Source organism: Catharus ustulatus, chromosome 23, assembly GCF_009819885.2.
Source record: "Catharus ustulatus isolate bCatUst1 chromosome 23, bCatUst1.pri.v2, whole genome shotgun sequence".
NCBI lineage: Eukaryota > Metazoa > Chordata > Aves > Passeriformes > Turdidae > Catharus > Catharus ustulatus.
This window is the reverse complement of record NC_046243.1, coordinates 8,402,367-8,420,799: the sequence shown is the minus strand read 5'-3', so window position 1 is coordinate 8,420,799 and position 18,433 is coordinate 8,402,367. Positions and strand designations below refer to the sequence as shown.

At 48.8% G+C, this 18,433-nt stretch overlaps 1 protein-coding gene across 3 annotated transcripts in view; it reads left to right on the top strand.

Moving 5' to 3' along the window:
- Nucleotides 1-6,258: 6,258 nt before the first annotated feature.
- The window catches only part of LOC117006607 (acid-sensing ion channel 2), a 387,177-nt gene continuing 375,002 nt past the window's right edge, over nt 6,259-18,433 (top strand). For 2 of the 3 annotated variants that reach the window (XM_033079138.2, XM_033079139.2), the window contains exon 1: nt 6,259-7,093. In XM_033079138.2, coding sequence (XP_032935029.1) covers nt 6,530-7,093 — 564 coding nt within the window. In that variant the 5' untranslated portion in view covers nt 6,259-6,529. The remainder of the gene's footprint in view (nt 7,094-18,433) is intronic. The other variant, XM_033079140.2, reaches the window with a different exon arrangement.

Here is an 18,433-nt window from a genome sequence, read left to right as displayed (position 1 = left end):
TCCCAAATTCCCTGGCCCAGCTCCAGCCATTGCCTGGGTCCTGTCCCTGTCACAGGGAGCAGAGATTGGAGCTGCAGACCCTGGTGAGCTCTGCCTTCAGCTTCCTCTGCTCCAGCTGAACAGGCCAAGTGCCTTCAGCTGCTCCTTGTGTGGCCCCTCCAGACCCTTCCCCATCCTTGTGTCCCTGCTTTGGACACTCTCCAATGCCTTTAGATTTTTTGGTACAGAGAAATCCCCCCTGGGGATCCCCAAGGACCTCTGTCTTGTGCCATCTCCCAGCTCTGCTCCTTTGGCATCAGGATTGTAATTAGCTTTGAGATTGTTTTTTTTTTTTTCTTTCTCTTGTTTTCCCAGTTCAGCCACTTGAGGAAGGACAATTGGGGTTGCCATGGCAATGGAAGAATGACTTCTTAATTTGTGGGATTCTCTCTCTAATTATTCTGAGAATTGTAATCCCATGAAAATTGCCTCCTTTGGAGAAATTCAGTTAAGAGCTGCACAGGCATTGAAGGAGAATTTAAAAGAAAGCTAATGAAGATGTTTTTTGCGCAAAAGAATGAAAAAATATATTTTGGTGAATTTTCCTTGCTTGTTTCATGTGCCAACAAGAACAAATGTCTGGTATTATCCAGAAACAAGGGCCTGGAATGGGTCCTAAGCTTGAATTATTCATGGGTAATTCAAGGTGTTTTTACAGACTTTCTGAGGAACAAGAGTATCAGGGAGAACTAACACACATAACTGAAAATAAAACCGTGTAAAACTTAATGGAGAACAAGTAGGATTTCAAGGGCTATTTAAATGGAGAGGTACCCGAGAAAATAAAAATTTTTAGTACATTTTTTCATCCCCGAATCTTAAAACTCAAGATGCAGGACTGAAGCAGCACTTGCTTTCATTTTGTGTAAGATGAAGAGACACTGTGGCTTGCTCAGGGTAGGCAGTGAAGGACAGGCACAGGAGGATGGAGCCAAAGTCCCTGAGGTGTCCAAGCTGGCTTTGGAGCTGAGCAGGTGCCACAGAAGTCACCTCTTACAGGAGCAGCTTGGAACCCCGAGGGACATGGCCCTGAAGAGAGGGCTGCTACATCTGGTATTGCAGAGAAGCTGGGAATGTCAGAGGGAACATAGCAGCCTCTGAGTGCTAAGAAACACCTCTAAAAATTCAATATGCCCTTGCTGGGGCCCAGCACCTCCAGGGGTGTATTAATGTGTATTAATATTTCTGCAGGATGAGGGAGAGGAGGAAGGCAGCTGGAGCATCCTCTCTGCTGCTTGGGGAGAATGCTTCTCCCCAAAATCATAAATCCACTGGAAAATGCTGGTTAAGCTCTCTGCCAATATGATGTTTTCATTATCACTTTTCTTTGGAAGGAAATGGTCACATGGAAATGGAGCATTTAATTGTCTTGTATTCTGACAGCTTTGTTGCCCAAAGAAGCTGTGGCTGCCCCTGGATCCCTGGTAGTGTCCAAGGCCAGGTTGGGCAGGGCTTGGAGCAACCTGGGATATAGTGGAAGGTGTCCCTGCCCAGGGCAGGGACTGGGACGGAATGATTTTAAGACACCTTCCAACCCAAACTAGTATGGGATTCTATGACCTTCCTTTAGAAGGCATTTCATGCAGCCATTTGCATATTTTTGGTTTTCTTTCAAGGAAATTTCTTTTTCTTTTCAATTGCCTTCATTGGTTTCATTTTATACCACATTATAAATCCAAGCACAACAGTAAATGCCCTCAAATCTAATAAAAATTTCAATTTTCTTTATATATTAAAAAGCTGTTTAACTGAGCCAAAACTACTTTGGAAGTGATCAGATTTAATTTCAGGGGAAACATCAATACTCAACTTTGTTTCTGTTAAGAAAGGTGAAGTCCTTTAAGTAGCTGAGCCCTCTCTGCTCAGGTGAGCTCTGTATCCCCACTTTGAAGACACTGGCAGTAAAAATTTAAGTGACAAGAGTCCAAAAATATTAGGGAAAGCCTGAGAAATGAGGGAGAGTTACAGATCATGATTAACTTAACCAAAATTCTTCTTCCGGGAGTCAGTATTGTTGGCCCAATGCTCCCTGACTTCTCTTCCAAATGCCTCTTGTCCTTTCTGCCTTCAAAGCCCATGGCAAAAGCAGTGTCCTGTGAAACTGAAATCCCAGTGGGACATTGCCCTGGCGCTCAATGCAACCACAGAATGATCTGCAGCTGGACCAGGGAAGGATCTGGAGCAGCTGAGGGAGCTGGGACAGGGGCTCAGCTTGGAGAAGAGGAGGCTCAGAGGGGACCTTCTGGCTGTGCACAACTCCGTGACAGGAGGGACAGCTGGGGAGGGGTTGGGATTTCTCCTAGGGGACAGTAGGAGAGGGAGCGGCCTCAAACTGTGCCTGGGAAAGCTTGGATTGGATATTAGGGAACATTTCTTTGTGGAAAGGGCTGTCCAGCCCTGGCACAGCTGCCCAGGACAGTAGCGGAGTCCCCATCCCTGGAGGGGTTTAAAAGCCGTGTGAATGTGGCACCTGGGACAGTGGTGGCCTTTGGCAGTGCTGCGTCATCTCAGTTGAACTCAAAGGGCTCCAAGGACTTTTCCAATCTAAATGAATTTGTGATTGTCAGACAAACCTCTTCCCTTCCTCCCTGGACTGCAACCATCATTGACTATTTTTGGTTTTTTTAAATCCTTTTCTCTTCAAGCCCAGAGGGGAACATCAAAAAAATGAACTGGCAGAAAACACAATGATTTCCAGGGTTAAGGAGAGGGCTCTGGCCCAGGGCAGTGGAAACCATGTGCTGAGCCACATGGGGGACCAAAGCACCTCATTTTCTCTGTAAAACATCCCAGTGCTGTGTCTGGGAGGTCAGTCCTGCCTTTCTCATTGCAAACCCTTTACCTGGGCTGTGCTTCTGGGAGGGTTCAGGTGGGGCTGTGCAAGCTCACACGGGTGAGAATCTTTCTTCAGCTCTTTTTCTTCCTCAAATAGAGCTGTTCCCCCGTGTTTCAGGGTGGGATCCCGAGCACTGCAGCAAGTGCTGGAGACACAAGAGGGCAGGCACAGGCTGTACAAAGGAGAGAGGGCTCTGCATGGCCTGGGTCTGCCCTCTTGCCAGCCAGCCTGGCCCACTCCACTTCTCTGCAAAGGAGTGAAAAAGAGGATTTTCTTCAGGGGTATATCTTCTGGCCCTGCCTGGCTCATCTGCTGAAACAGATTTGAAGCAGCATGTTCTGCAAGAACATCCAGGGGCTGAGAGTGGGCTGTGAGCTCCCATAGCAGCTCCTCCACCTGCCAGAGATGCTCTGCATTCCCAGAGTGTTCCCTAGTGCAGGTGTCCTTGGCTGGGCTCTGCCACCTCAGGGGGTTTATGGGACCAGCTAGGTTGCCTTGTCCTCCCTCTGCATGTCCCCTTAGAGGGGTTGTTCATAGGGGTGGCCCGAGCGGCCATCAGCCCTTACCAGCCTTTGCATCCCCTGTCCCTGACCCTCGCTAGTGTTACCCCACATCCCATCTCCAGCCACTGCTTTCCTTGGCTCCCAGGATATTATGGCTGATGGCAGCTCTTGGGCACAGCCTGAGCCAGCCCTCACCAGAGTGTGACAGTGCCCAGAGCAGCTGTGGCTGGCCCAGCCCTGGAAGCGCCCAAGGCCAGGTTGGACAGGACTTGGAACATCCTGGGATAGTGAAGGTGTCCCTGCTCATGGCAGAGGGTGGGATGAGATGATGCCTTCCCACCCAAACCATTCCACGATTCTGTGATTTTTCACCTTGGTTTGTGCCCGTCCCAGGGGCAGTGGAGTAGAACTGCCCTCTGAGGTGCCCTCAGAGGTGCCAGAACCAGTGCCAGGCAGCTCTGCTGGGCATGGGGCTGTTCCCTCCAGGCTGCAGCCAAAGCTCCCTGCACCGTTCAACAATAAATCATAGCAGATGGTTTATGGTGTGAATTACAGCAAACCGGATTGCAAAGGCAGCGCATGGGGAACAAATGAAAGCATTAACACGCTGGCCAGTGCAGGTGTGAGAAGGGAGGGGGATTTGCAGATGTGCTGGGAATGGGTAGGAAAGGGAGCCAGGAGTGTTTTAGAGGCGAAGGATGTTGTCTCTGACCATGCAGCAGTGGTGAGCATAACGAGAGACAGGCAGTGAGGTCTGGAGCCAGGAGCAAGGGTGCTGTGGCCACTCTGTCCTCAGCTGCTTTAATTCTGGACACACCCAATTGTGCTCAGCTCTGTCTTTTCCACTTTCTTGGAAAGAGAGTGCACAAGGTGCCGGTTTGTGCATATTGTCTGAATTTCTGTGTAATGCAGATGGAACACAGCTGTTTAGCCATCAATGGACTGTATTGATAGCCTGGCTTCACTCACAGGCACAGATGCAGGAGGAGGAAGCATTTTTTTGCATTTCAGGGCTGATGTGGATTTGTACAAGATGAAACCAGAGTCTGGAGGCAGCTCCTGCTCCCTCTGCACCCCAGCCATCCGTGACAACACAATACTGGAGCCTTCTCCGGTACTAGAAGGAGTGTTCAGCTTCAGGGCAGCAACCCCGCATACTGAAAAGTCCTCCTGGGAAAACCAGCTCCCAAAACGGTTCCAAATCCTTTGTCCTTTCTTTGCTTCAGATTCTCCGGTGTAAAATGGAGAAAGCAGTTTTGTAGCAGGGCTGGTATGGGCAGTTCAGACTGAGAGATATTCCCATAGGAACATCTATGCTGAGGGATGCCACAGCTGGGTTTGTGTTTGACTGCCAAGGCCAAATGGAGACAGCAAAGCTGAAATTATCTTATCTCTGTGTGAAAATCGTCAGGGGGAGGACAGGATGGCTTATCGCCTGGGAACAAGAGTCTTGGGGCTCCATCAGTGAAGTCAAGCACCTGAAAGGTGAAGGGGCCAAATGGTGCAAATGGTCTGTTGTCATGGTAACAGCAGTAAGGGTTATAAATCCAAAAACCGGGCTCATTTTATCCTATATGTTTTTTAAAAGTGGCTGAGATCGTGACAGGCTCTGCCTGTGCTTCAACCCTCTGCTTCCATCTCATCCCACCTAGGAAAGTCACGTTCTGGGAAAGAGCTTCCATGCTCTGGGACCCTCACCTGCTGTAGGGCTGGGTGCTGTAGAGAGACAGAAATCCTGGGTTTAATTCTTGATCTGAAAAAAAGCAAGCAAAACCCCTGCTGTTCATGGAGCCAATATGGAAGGGAGTTACTCTGGCCCTGCTGAGACCCAGCACCTCACACCTCTGGTATGGATCCCCCTCATTCCCACTCCAGTCACAGCACGGATGCTCTCCTGTACCAAGGCATCGTCACAGGATCTGCAGCATCTCCTGGGTAGAAAACTCGGTTTTCCTCCCCTCCGCTCCTTCCTCCATCCCAGTCTCCCGGCTGAATGCACATCTGGGAGCGCCGTCCCCTAACACATCCATCACAGCTGCCTTCCACCGGCAAACAGAGCATCTGGAGATCCTGCTGGTTCAGAGTCTTCCGAGCCTCGGGGGGCTGAGCCGGGGGGCTCAGGAGCTGCTGGGCACAGCCCCCGAGCCCCGCCGAGGCACAGCCACGTCCAGACTCAGCCCAGGCTGGAGCTGGGGGTCTCGAGTCGCAGCTCCCCCTCCCTGCCCTGCCGCGGGGCTCTGGATCCATGTGTGACTCACGGCTCCCAGCGCTTCTCCCTGAAAGTCCTGCAGCGAAGGAAAGCTCTGAGGAGAGATGAGAGATGCTATAGCCCCTCCGCTGCCTCTCCCCGGGTCTAGCCCTGACTGGGTTTTGCTCGGAGCTGCCGTGAGAAGGAGAAGCGGGTTCATGCCACCGCTTTGTAATCTGTGTGTGTGCATGCACGGAGCTGAGCAGCAATCCTCTCATTTTCTTTCATTTTTCAGCTTTCCCTTTTCATTTTTAGCCTTTCCTTTTCCCTCCCTCTTTCGCTCTCCTATTTCTCCCGTTGAATTAGCTGCCCACCTTTCCCTTGCAAATCACACCGACAGCACAGGGTGGTGTTTTCTGCCCAAAATGGAGAAGTGGGGAGGAGGAGAGATGCCTAAATCCTGCAGTCGCATCCCCGGAGCTCGGGGAGCATCTCCCGGTCGGGCTGAAGACATCCGGGAAGCAGCATCCTCGGCTTTCCGCACTAGTTAACAGCCTGCGAGCTGCCTCCGCTTGTTTTAGGCTCGCTCACTTAATCTCAGCTCCCCTCGGCGCGTGTGTGCCTGTGTGTGTGCAGGGGGAGGACTTTATTGCCATTGGCTCAGCTTTCGCTGCCCACCCACATCTCTTCCACATCACCTTGGTGTCTCCCTAAATAAAACCAGCCCTCTTTATCGCACCGAGGAAATCAAGAACGAGAGTTTGAATGGATTTTATATAAATATTTACCCCGACGAAGCTACTGCTGAGCTCGTGGGACAAACTCGCAGCAGCTGGTCTCACTCTGCTTCCCTTGCCCGCCCCTAAAAGGGCTTAATTACTTTGGGGAGGAGAGGGGAGAGATCTGGATCCCAGTTCTGGCTTCAGATTGACCCAAAAAGCAGGACCAGGATTTAAATGAACTATGGATCTGAAGGACAGCACCAGCGAAGGCAGCATGGGCAGCCTGCAGCCTTCCAGCATCCAGATTTTTGCCAACACCACCACGCTCCATGGGATCCGTCATGTCTTTGTCTACGGGCCGGTGACCATCCGGCGCCTGCTCTGGACTTTGGCCTTTGTGGGCTCGCTGGGTCTCCTCCTGGTGGAGAGCTCAGATAGGGTGGCTTTTTACTTCTCCTATCAGCATGTGACCAAAGTGGATGAGGTGGTGGCGAACAGCCTGGTGTTTCCTGCCGTCACCATCTGTAACCTCAATGAGTTCCGCTTCTCCCAGCTCACCACCAATGACCTATACCATGCTGGAGAGCTCCTGGCTCTGCTGGACGTCAACCTGCAGATCCCCAACCCTCACTTGGCTGACCCCGCTGTCTTAGCCATCCTCCAAGAAAAGGCAAACTTTAAGCAGTATAAACCCAAAGTTTTCAGCATGCAGGAGTTCCTGGCACGGGTTGGCCATGACCTAAAGGATATGATGCTGTACTGCAAGTTCAGAGGCCAAGAGTGCAACCACAAGGACTTCAAAACTGTGAGTATGAGCAGACACTCTGCTTTTCTCTTCTCTGGGCATGTGGACCATGGTGTTGCAGGACCAGGACAGCCCTGGAGGTCACTGGCCAAATTATGTGGATCTGGTGTGATGAGGCTGTGGCTGCCAGGCTCTGGCATGGCAGAGGAGGAGCAGGAGGAAGCCTATTGAGCTGAAGTTTTTTTGTTGGAGTACTAATGGGGGTTTTGTGGGGCCAGACCTGCAATGGGCTTGTAGCAGTTCTAGCCTCCATCCTGCATAAGGCCCACGGTTCCCAGTATCTGCTTGGGGTCAGCTGCTGAGCGTCACAGGGGGCCTGAGGGTCTCTTGCCATGGCCAGTGGATGTCATCCAGCTGAAGGAAGCAGAGAGGGCTGGACAGAGCCAGCAAGAAGGGCAGGTTCTTGGGGCTGGTCTGAGCAGTGTCCAGTTGTATTTCTCCAGGTGTTTGCAGCTTTACTGGAACTGTGGAAGGAGAAATTTTTCCTCTTGTTCCTGGTGTTCATGCCTCATAAATCCTTGTTTGCTGCGGAGTCTGGGTAGCAGCTGGGTACCTGCCTGGTGTTGTGTCCTTCTTGTGCTGTGTTAGATGAAAGGAGGGGAAAGAGGAGAGGAAAAGCTGCTGAGAGGCTGAGCTCTGATCCCAGTCTGATCTGAGATGGGGGAAGATGGAGTGAGCCGGCTACTCGAGCATCCTGAGGGAAGCAGCTGCTGCCGAGTTTCCAGCTTGTGGCTGGCACCCTGATGGCAATGCAGGCTGGCCTGGGTGCTATGGTGGTAAACGTGTCAGTGGAAAATAAAAATTACTAGGAGATTGTCTGGATGAAGTGATGCCCCTCTGTGCTGCTGGGGCAGGTGAGGGGACTGGACAGGGGACTGCAGAGGGGGCTGAGCCCCATCCTGGCTGAGCTGGGGGGTGCTGGGGTCTGGGCTAAGTCCCACTATGCTCTCAGGCCTTGCTGGGCAGTGCCTTGGCTCTGAGATCCTGGAGTCAGGAATGTTATAGGTTTCAGGTAGTTTTTTCTTGGGAGTGCTTCAGCTTGTTCTGCTAATTGCAGTGTGTCCTGCAGTGAGCAGGTCCTGAGCAGGGTTTGTGATCGCCTAGTTCATCAGCAGAATCTGTCTGGTTTTGGGAGAAGGAAATATTTTCTTTCTGCACTGCTTTGGATCTCGGAGCAAATGAGTCCAACAGTCTCCAGCTCCAAAGTCATTGCCATCCCCTGGACTATGCTCTCTTTATGCTTCTGAGCAGGAACACAGAATTTTATGCCTCAGTTATTGCCTTTGCATAACTCGGATGCTGTGCCTATTTCAGACTGGATATCCAGGCAAACCATTCCCTTGTTTCTGCTCCCTGGGCAGGTCTGAGAGGGGTTGGGCCATCCAAGTTGTAGGAAGGCATCAACCAAGTTCCAAGGAGAGGAGCTTGCTAAAGAAAAGCCATGTGTGAGCAAGTCTGGGGAATGGGATAAAAAAGGAGAAACAGATGCAAAAGTCCAGGGAACGGACAAGTTGTGGAATGAGGTCAGATCCCACGAGTATGGACAGATCTCCCTTGACTGTAGCAAAGTGTGGGGAGCGGGAGGTATTCTGCCTGTGGACTTACCAAGAATGAAATAAGAACCAGCCAAAACAAAAAACCTCAAAGCCAGGGAGCAACCAGCACTTTTAAAGCATCTGCAGGACTTAAAAATGGACTTTAAATAGCAGGTCCTGTTCTCAGGGAAGACAGGAGCTCTTGGCAGCCCTCCTTGGACCCAGCAGGGTGTCACCCCAGCCATTGAGTTTTTGAGATAATTGTTTCTGAAACAATGATTTTTAAAATTTTCTTTTTCCATGGGGGATACTGTAGTCTCCAGAAAGACAAACATTCCCTGTCTGCCAAATAAATGCTCTGTTAAAACAGATCAGGGCAAGCTAGAAAGAGACAGGACAGCACTTGTCCTTGTCAAGGTGAGAGATTGAGTGCAATACTTCAGCCCATTCTGCAAAGTAGCTCCTACCTGAGCCAGCAGACACATTGTCTCTTGCAGAGGCAGGACTTCAGTCCCACTGACTCCAGGTAATCCCCCAAGAAATCCCAGAAGCAGCGCTCAATAGAGACACAACAACTCTGTTTTCCTTCCGGATTTTACGTCTCAGAGATATTTCCGTAGGGAGAATGCTGTAAAGGTCTTTGGGCAGCCTCCAGGCTGAATCAGAACCTCATGACCTGGATAAATTTTGCATTTAATCACCACCAACCTGTTGCTATTGCACACAGGCTCAGTGACAGTGCATTCATCCTGCTGAAGCACCCCCTGGAGAAGAGTCATCACTGAAGCCTGATTTGTTTCCTGAAGGGAAACGGCGTAAATCCCAAGGCAGTTCTGCAATATGTCAGCAGAGTGGAGAACTATGAGGTTTTTATACACACTCCTCAAATTCTGGCAGCTAGGAGCAGAGAAGGCAGGAGCTTTGTAGCAGAGGGCTGCACCAAACAGCAACTCTGCAATAAGGTGCTGCTGGAAGAGTCAGTGCTGTGCTGCCTCTGGTCAGCTCTGCCTTCTGGTACATGGGGGGTTTTGTGTGCAGGGTGTCCCTGAATAAAGCCCACAGTGCTGCTGCTGCAGGGAGAGCAGGAGCTGGAGTGGCAGCGTCTTGGCACATTGAAAACAGTTGACTTTACCCTCCTTCCTCCTCCACTGCCCTGTTTAAATCCTCTGTCACTGCTCTAATGACATGGTTTGAGCTGGGTTTTCCCTACACTTCCTGTTCCTTTTCCCCCTAATACTTCTCAGATAACATTTCCCATATTAAGGTCTGTTCACTGGAGTGAGTCCCTGCAGCTTTTTTGCAGAAATACCCCAAAGGGAACAGCCAGGTGTCAGCAGGATGTGCTGATTGCCATATACAGAACAGCAGAGAAGATAATGCAGAGCTCTGCTGTAGGCAATGCAAGTGAAGAAGAGAAAATTGGCTGAATGAGGTTTAGCAAAGCCATTCCCTTGGAGTATTTGGAGGAGGAAATCCTGACAGCAGCAGCCAAGGAAATCCCCTCCTTGTTTTCTGCATTGCTCCCCCAGGAGGTCCTGGTTGGAGATGACCTTGCCTTTTCCTGGAGGAGCTGTGCTCCTGCTGCTCGACGTGACATCAAGGTCTTCCATCCCACTGCTGCTGAGCCTGGCAAAGCTTGGGCTCATCTGTCTGCACGGCACCACACCCCACCACACCCCACCACACCCCACCACACCCCACCACACCCCACCACACCCCACCACACCCCACCACACCCCACCACACCCCACCACACTGCTGGGCTGCTGTTGTGGCTTGTGGTCCTTCACTGCTCCAGCCTGGGATGAGCTGGGCAGTGGCAGGGGACACTTACAGGAGGATTTTGTGTGTGACCCAGCAAATGTGAGGGGCAACGGGGAGAAAACCTCTGAAAACCCTTTCAGCCTGTGGTGCAAACATGGAGTGAGGGATGGGATGGCCTGGAGTGGAAACTGGGAATGTGAGCAGCAGGGGAATGGGATGCCTCAGTCCCCCTCTTGCTGAGAAATGCTCCCCAGAAGCACAGCCCTGCCCAGCACAGCCTGCTCGTTGCTCTGAGGGATGTTTCGGGTGTCTGGGGTGGTACCACGATCCTCAGTCAGGTCATTTGCTAAATGCAGTGTTGGGCTGTGCTTCCTCACACATCCAATCATTTGAGCTAACACAAACTTTTCCCTTGTGCATGCTCTGCCTCATCAGGTGTCTATTTATTGCCAGTGGCCATGACAATTGAAGGATAGGATTAATTTATTTTCAATACACATTCTTCTACTGACAGAGTCCACAAAATGAAGTGTATCTCATGTGAATATTGCTATTTTAAGACATGAGTTTCTGTCAATCTATCTGGCTTTCTCTATACACATTTTTTTCTGCCATTCTTTCTAGTGTATCTATCAGGACAATGTTTAGTGAATAACTTTGGCTTTTTAGACTAACTAGTCCATTCTCATCTGTTACAAAACTTCCACTTTCTTCAAGAAAAAAGGTCAGGATAGTGCGTACTTGATTCTGAAAACCATTACTTTTCTATTTAACAATTTTTCTGAAGAGTCAAACTTTTCCAAAGTTTCCTCCAGAATCTAAGATGCTGTAATGAGATCTGGCATTATGAGACGTGCAATTCAGCGATAACTTGTACAAAAAAAGGCTGTTCTTCCAGTAGGAAATCAGGTCTCTGTGCAGCCTTCCCAGTCTGCACTAGAATATCTCCATTTTGCAGGTGCTTTAGAAGGTCTGGGTGTGCGCACAGGCACAGAGGGAGTGCAGTATTGCCATTTTGCTGCTGGTGGTGTCTCGTTGGGTGTCTAAAAAGAGGTGGATTGCTCCTGGCTCAGGTATCTGGCAAACCCTGCCCTTGAGTAATGCAGACCCTCATTCTACCCAGTTCTTTCCTGGATTAAATTTCTCTGTCTGATAAGGATTTATGGTTATGGTAGTTCCCTATTACAATTATGGCATTTGTATTTCCTTAATTTATTAAAAAATGGTAGGATAATGCTTTATATTTTGCAGGAAGTTTCATGGATGGATGCCAGTTGGGATCAATGCTCATGAAAAGCCATTCCTGGGTTGGACTTAATAGAGTTAAAATCTAATGAAAGCTGTGGACCTTCAGGGGGGTCTTTTCATGGTAAATCCAGTTTTAAATCCTTTAATACTGTGTCTTGGTTTGGCACAGCCTGGTTTTTTGTTGGGGAGGGGGGTGGGGGAGGCAAGGGAGTAGCTTTTGTGAGAAGCTACTAGAAACTTCCCCATATTTGACAGAGCCAATCTCTGGTGGCTCTGAAGATGGACATGCTACCAGCTCGATTAGAGAGGTTGGTAATACGTCTGTGATAACATATTTAAGAAGAAAATCCAAACACCACCTGCCAGTTTTTTCCCAGGGATGGCTTGGCACTGCCACTGGGGCCATCTCAGTGTAGTGCAAGGCAAGCCTTGCCTGCCTGGCCGCCCCTAGCCAGCCGTGCCGTGGGCAGAAGTGCAGGACTGGTGGCAGCAACTACTCCTTCCTGATGCCCCACAGGAGGAGAGGTGTTAAATAGTGCCAGCAGCCTGGCAGTCCCCACTGTCCATGGGATGGTGGCAGGGTTGAATGGACGGCACCAGAAAAACAGCGAGAGACTCACTAGTGTGGAACCAAGACAAATCGACTCCTCAGTGCTCCTGCAGGAATCTCTGAACTGGTGGAACTTGTTGGCAACGGTACTTAGGAACAGCAGTTTTTTTTCTAGTCAGAGAAGAGAAGGAAGTGTGGATTTGTGAGGGAAAACAACATGGTGTCCCTAAGGTCAGTGGGAAAAAGAGCAGAAGGAAGTTTTCCAAGCATCAGAGCCAAAATTCCTCTGCAAGCTGTGGTGAGGACCATGGTGAAACAAACTGTAATCCATGTAATCCCTGTAATCCATGAAGTCCACAGTGTGTGTAGAGAGCCACTCATAGCGCATAGGAGAAGTGCTCATGCTGGGGAAGGTGGATGCCAAAGGAACCTGTGATCCAGTGGGACACTGAATATAGAGAGAGAGGGACCTTGCTTCTAGAGATAAAGAGACAGGGTCCCTAGTTCTAGAGATAGAGTGCCCTTGCTCCCAAACTAGAGCAGCCTCTCCTTAGAGGACTGCACCCATGGACGAGTGACCCACTCCACAGCAGTTTTGGGAAGACTGTTTGCCCATGGGAGGGACCCCATGGCATAGCAGAGAAAAGACTCCTCTCCCTAAATGAACAGATGAAGATCTCAAGTGATGAACTGACCAAAACCCCCACTCCCTGTGCTGTGGGTGGGAAGGAGGGAGAGGCTGAGGAGAAAAAAAGGTGTTTTAGGAGCTTATTTTACTTCTCATTATCCTCCTCTGACTGTGTTGATAATAAATTTACTTTATACCTCTAAATTTAAACCTACTTTGCCCTTGGAGTGTTTTTTCTCCCAATCCTTAACTCATTAACCCTTTGTTAATTCTTAATTTTTTTTTTTGTTTCTCTTCTCTGCCCAATTGTAGCAGAAGAGGGTAAACAAATTACATTCATGAATATCTGGCTTTGGCCAATATCAAACTATGACATACTGAAAGTATAAACACTGGGTGAAACAACTTCAAAGCAGAGAAACTGCAGAAATGGGCTGTAGGTTGTGTTGTTAGCTTGGGACATTGGTGCTCCACGTTGGGGATGCTGATCTGACTGCAGACCTAACCAGAGCAGTGACAGGTCTCCTTAATGATCTTTGAAAAGGGCTGTGTTTGGTTGTGTTTTTATGTTTCTTAGCCAGGCATGCCACCCTTCCTCACTTGGGTTTTTGGATGGGGAATAAACAAGTGGGAAATGTCAGGAACAGGCACGGCTCAAGTGTCAGAGCCAGCTGGAGAGCAGAGGGGGATGAATGACGAGGGAGATGGGGCACGGGGAGGGCCCTGGGAGAGGAAGGACGAAGAATTTGTGTGTGTAAGAGTCAGATGTTGGCTCAGCCGTCCCTTGCTGGAGCAGCTGGCACTTGGTTTGGAGGAGAGCAAGAGCCACTCCTCACTTCTGAGGTATTCCCATTCGTTAGACTTATTCATCAGGAGACCAGATGAGAGCTCCTCTGTCCTCCACACCCCACCTGCCCAGGGATTTGCACTCTAAATAGCAGCTGGAGCAAAATGCAAATCTGCCCTTGGGATGGGGAAGAACTGCTGAACAAGGAGGGGTGTCACTGGAGTTCCAAGGATAGAGAAGATGTTTGAGGGCTGCCAGGATTTATCAGAATTGTCCTGGGAATTGTGTGAGGCTTTTCTTAGAGTTGGAAATACCTCTGAGTGCAGTTTCTTGTGCTTCAGCTCATTTCTCCCAGACTGACACTGAGAACTGAAGTGCCCAAAGCTGTGGAGAGCCAAGATTGTCAACAACAGAGAACAAATCTGATAAATGTCTTCCAGACGCCATGTCCTGGTGCCTCCTTCGCCTGTGGCTCTCTGTGACTAACACAGTTCATGTCACAGGGTCTCCCTGACAACTGGTCTTGGATGAGTTCTTCTGGGTACAGTTTTCTGTCTGCAGTGGGTGGAGCGTAAAACCAGAGGAAGCTTTCACATGTACTTGTGCTCTCTCTGCAGGAACCAGACTTAGTCTAGTCATGTCCAAAGCTAGACGTAAAGGCCAGGAAATACAAGGAATATATAAAAAACCCAGCCTGGCTTCCAACTGGAGAGGTAAAGTGGAACAACATAGCTTGTCCATATCCCCACCATGCAGGTGCCCCTTCGAGTCTTTCTCGCAGATTATGAGCAACGTCCCAGATGTCCCCTCCTGAGTTTATCTAACCAAGAGCAGTGATGCTCTGTGAAAAATCATGGTGTGACTGCTGTGGGTTTAATCTAAGCCCTCCTTGAGAGGATCTGACTTCCAGGTCTATGGTCCCCAAAGACCTCAAAGAAATTGGTAAAAATCTAAACCGGTTCTCATGAAGTGAAACAGGAGAAATTCCCAGCTGATTAAAAAAGAAAACAGGTCTGACTTCAGTGAGGGCCTCTGGCCTCTTGAGGTGCCTTCCAAGCTGAATTATGATTTTATAAGACAAAGCAGGGGCATATCTGTGGGTCTTAAATACTTTTCCTGCTTTTGGAGCATTGAATTTTTTCATGGAAATACAGAACCCTGGAATCGTTTGGGTTAGAAGGGACCTTTAAATCATCCAGTCCCATTCCCTGCCATGGACAGGGACACCTTCCACTGTCCCAGGATGCTCCAAGCCTGGTCCAATCTGGCCTTGGACACTTTCAGAGATCAGGAGCAGCCACGGCTTCTTTGGGCATCTTGTGCGTATGGTGGAGTCATCATCCCTGGATGTGTTTAAAAAAAGACTGGATGTGGCACTTGGTGCTATGGTCTAATTGAGGTGTTGGGGCATGGGTTAGACTCAGTGATCTTGAAGGTCTCTTCCAACTTAGTCATTCTGTGAAATTCTGTGCCAGGGCCTCCCCACCCTCACAGGGAAGCATGTTTTCCTAATATCTAATCCAAACCTACTCTCTCAGTTTAAAGCCATTCCGCTTAGTTCTGTCCCTACATGCTCTTTTCCAATGTCTCTCTCCATCTCTCTTGGACTCCTTTGGGCACAGGAAGGGGCTCTAAAGATCAGTCTCCCTGGAGCTTCTCTTCTCCAGGCCGAACAGCCTTGCAGGACCTTGCACTTGGCCTTGATGGACTTTGTGAGGGTTACGCATTCCCACCTCTCCAGCCTGGCCAGGTCCCTCTGGATCCCATCCCTTCCCTCTAGCATGTCACACAGCTTGGTGTCATGAAGCTTACTGAGGGTGCCCTCAATCCCATTGTTCGTGTCACCAACAGAGATGGAAACCACAGCTCTAACCCTGACAAGCTCTACACATCTCTCACCTGCTCTCAAGGTTACCCTCAGTCTTCCTGAGAAATGAAAGCCAGTTTGGGAAGACGATCACCTTCCTCTCTGTGAACACTATGCACAAGTTCAAGTATGCATTATTGACCTAAGGACAAAAATTGCCCTCAAATGTAGAGCTGCTGACAGCTCTGTCTGCTCTGAGCATTGAGGCATTCACAGCTCTGATTCCATAATGAGTCCACCACAGTTTCTCTGAGCAAACCCCTGTCTTTTCTCATTTCCTGACTATCCCTATTTGCTTTAGAAGCAGACAGTGGCGATTCCCTAAAAAAGCCCTCCTCAAATCCATCACTCATCTCCTGCTGACACAAAATGTGCCTGGCAGCTCTTGAGGAGGCGCAGGATGGGGAGGTCAGGCACAGCATCTCCATCTCCTCTGGCAGGGTCTGGAGTCCCTCCTATGCCTTCCCAAAGGCATTTGTCACAGGGATTTATGCCTGGAGTGCCAGCCAGGCTCAGGTCAGCCCTGCAGAAGAGTCCTGCTATCATTGGCATGGTCAGGGTGAAGGCAATGAAGGGGATAAACTATCATGCTAAGGCAGGTGTGAGCAGGGTGTCAGGTGACTGTGTTGCTGCCACAGCTACACCAGCTCTATATGGGACTCAAAAATACAAAACGGATTCTGCCTACTGGGCTGATGAGACCCTGCAGTGTTCCATAGGAAGAGCTCTTTGGAAAAAAAGACCCATGGAAAACTTTCTTGCCTAGAAAGTGATGACAGCTATGAGAGAGCTGGGAGTGGGGAGGACTCAGATCTTGGCACCTGCATCTGCTGAGAGGTCATGATGAAAAGCCTTAAACAGATTGACTTTATTGAGGGATGGTCCTCTAGAAGCTTTTTGGGATTTCCTGACCCCTGGAAATCCATGAGGAAACCTCTCAGGCAGCAGAAGCTCAATAAGCTAAGAAGGAAAATGAGGTAGATGAGGTGGTCATGTCTGACTCCATCTGCCATGAATTAAGGTATGAGACCTGCACCAGGAAAACAAAATCGCCCCTTGGAGGTAAAAGAGACTGAGAGTTGTTTCAGCATGACTGACACCAGTGTGCTCAGGGCCATCAAGAACCTATCTCCACCCAGCCATGAATATTTACAAACAAGCACATGCCATTACTTGAAGAATGTTTTGATAATTTATTGCTGTTGTGCCATGGAAGGAAGGATTTAGCCTGTGTGTTAACGCAAGGAGCCTGAAATGAAGGAGTGAAGGGTAATGGAAAATGCACATATATTTGCCCAGGGTGAGATGGATGAAAGGAGATTTAATCTGCACTTGGATTTCCCAGAGGATCCCATCCAAGGGAATGGGGCCATCAGGGATGCTCATGTGCAAGAGGAGCTGCTCAGTTGTCTGCTCCTGTCATCAGAGGAACCAGTTCTGCTTCATGATTTCCTCAGAGATTGAAATTTGAAAAGAAAATCAGAAGTGAAAAAGACTGAGTCAAATTTCATCTCCTCCTCAAATATTCCCCCACACTGGTCTGACCTTGTACGAGAAGGAGATTCCAGGCTCTTGTCTCATGCCAGGTCTGTAGGCTTCCCTTTCAGTCAGTCCAAAAGTTGTCCAGATCTCACTTCCAGTATGAGTTTCTTGGGAATTTGAGTTTTTCCTGAGGTAAACCAATAGTGCTGAGTCTGTCCTCCTTGCCTGTATGAAAAAAATCCCAAACCAAGACACAAAAGCCCCAAACTAAACCACTGAAGGTCCAAAATCATAGAAATTTTAGTGGGATCAAGTTTTAGCTGCTCTATAAAACTGAGTTTTCATTATGGTGTTTCAATGGTGATGAAGACTGATATATAAATGTAATATGAAGGTGGGTATGAAATTAAAATACTTCCTGAAATTAAAGTGAAAATAAAATGAAATTAAAGTTTAAAACTATTAAAGTTTATTTTGCTTTTTAACAGCTTTGTCATTATTGGAAAAAGAAAATCAAAGCAACCCATTTAGACATTTTTTTGTTTCTCATTCCATCTCGTTTTCCAGGTTCTCTGAAATCCCACGCTTGTGTGGTGGAGGACTTGTGCAGGGATTTCATTTTATGAAAGGGGCTGAATCCCATAACAGTGATTTAAACTGTTGCTTCACCTGAAGGTTTGAGGGATATTAATCTTAGGCCAGGAGAAGAGAATAAATAAACCCCAGCAAATGCTCTCTGGTGATTCAGCTGTGTTACTGTGAGAGAGGTAATTTAAGGGTTCCGTGACAGGAGATTTCTCCCAGCTCAGTAAAAAATGATGAGCTGGACCTCTGGAACAGCACGAGGATAGGACAGGACAGGATTCACATGGGGTTGCTCAACGACAGCCCAGCAAACATCACTGCAGTTGCCATAGGCAGGACTAAATTAATTATAGAGAAGATCAATGAGTAGTGGGAGGAATTAATAGAAGCTTAACCCTTGATTATCTAAACTTCCAATATGACATTCCACTGCTCCCTGGCCTGAAATGGATGGTGAATCCTGAGACATCCAGGAAAGTCTCTCTATCCCTTCCAGTGCCACCTGCAAGGCTTTGGACGAGCAGCTCACGGCTCTGTCACGTGTGAAGTGGTGTCACCAGAGCTATGAACTCCTCAGCAGTTCTCCAGTGATGGAGGAACATGTGAAAGCTGAATGTCAGAGAGGCGTCATTTTCACCCTGAATGAGAGATGTAATTATGTGCTTGGAGATGGGAGGGACTCTAAGCCATTGTAATTGGGAAGGTTTAGCTGAAGGGGACCTTGGATGGGGGCTGACATTCACTAGCAGATTTTTTGGTGTATCTGTGAACAGGTGAACCAGAATTCTGCTCAGAAGTGTAGTTTCTGTTCACCCTACTGGTATTTTTCTCTGGATATACTGCTGGGATTAGGGTTAGGGGTGGGGATCAGGATCTCATAGAACATAACATGTT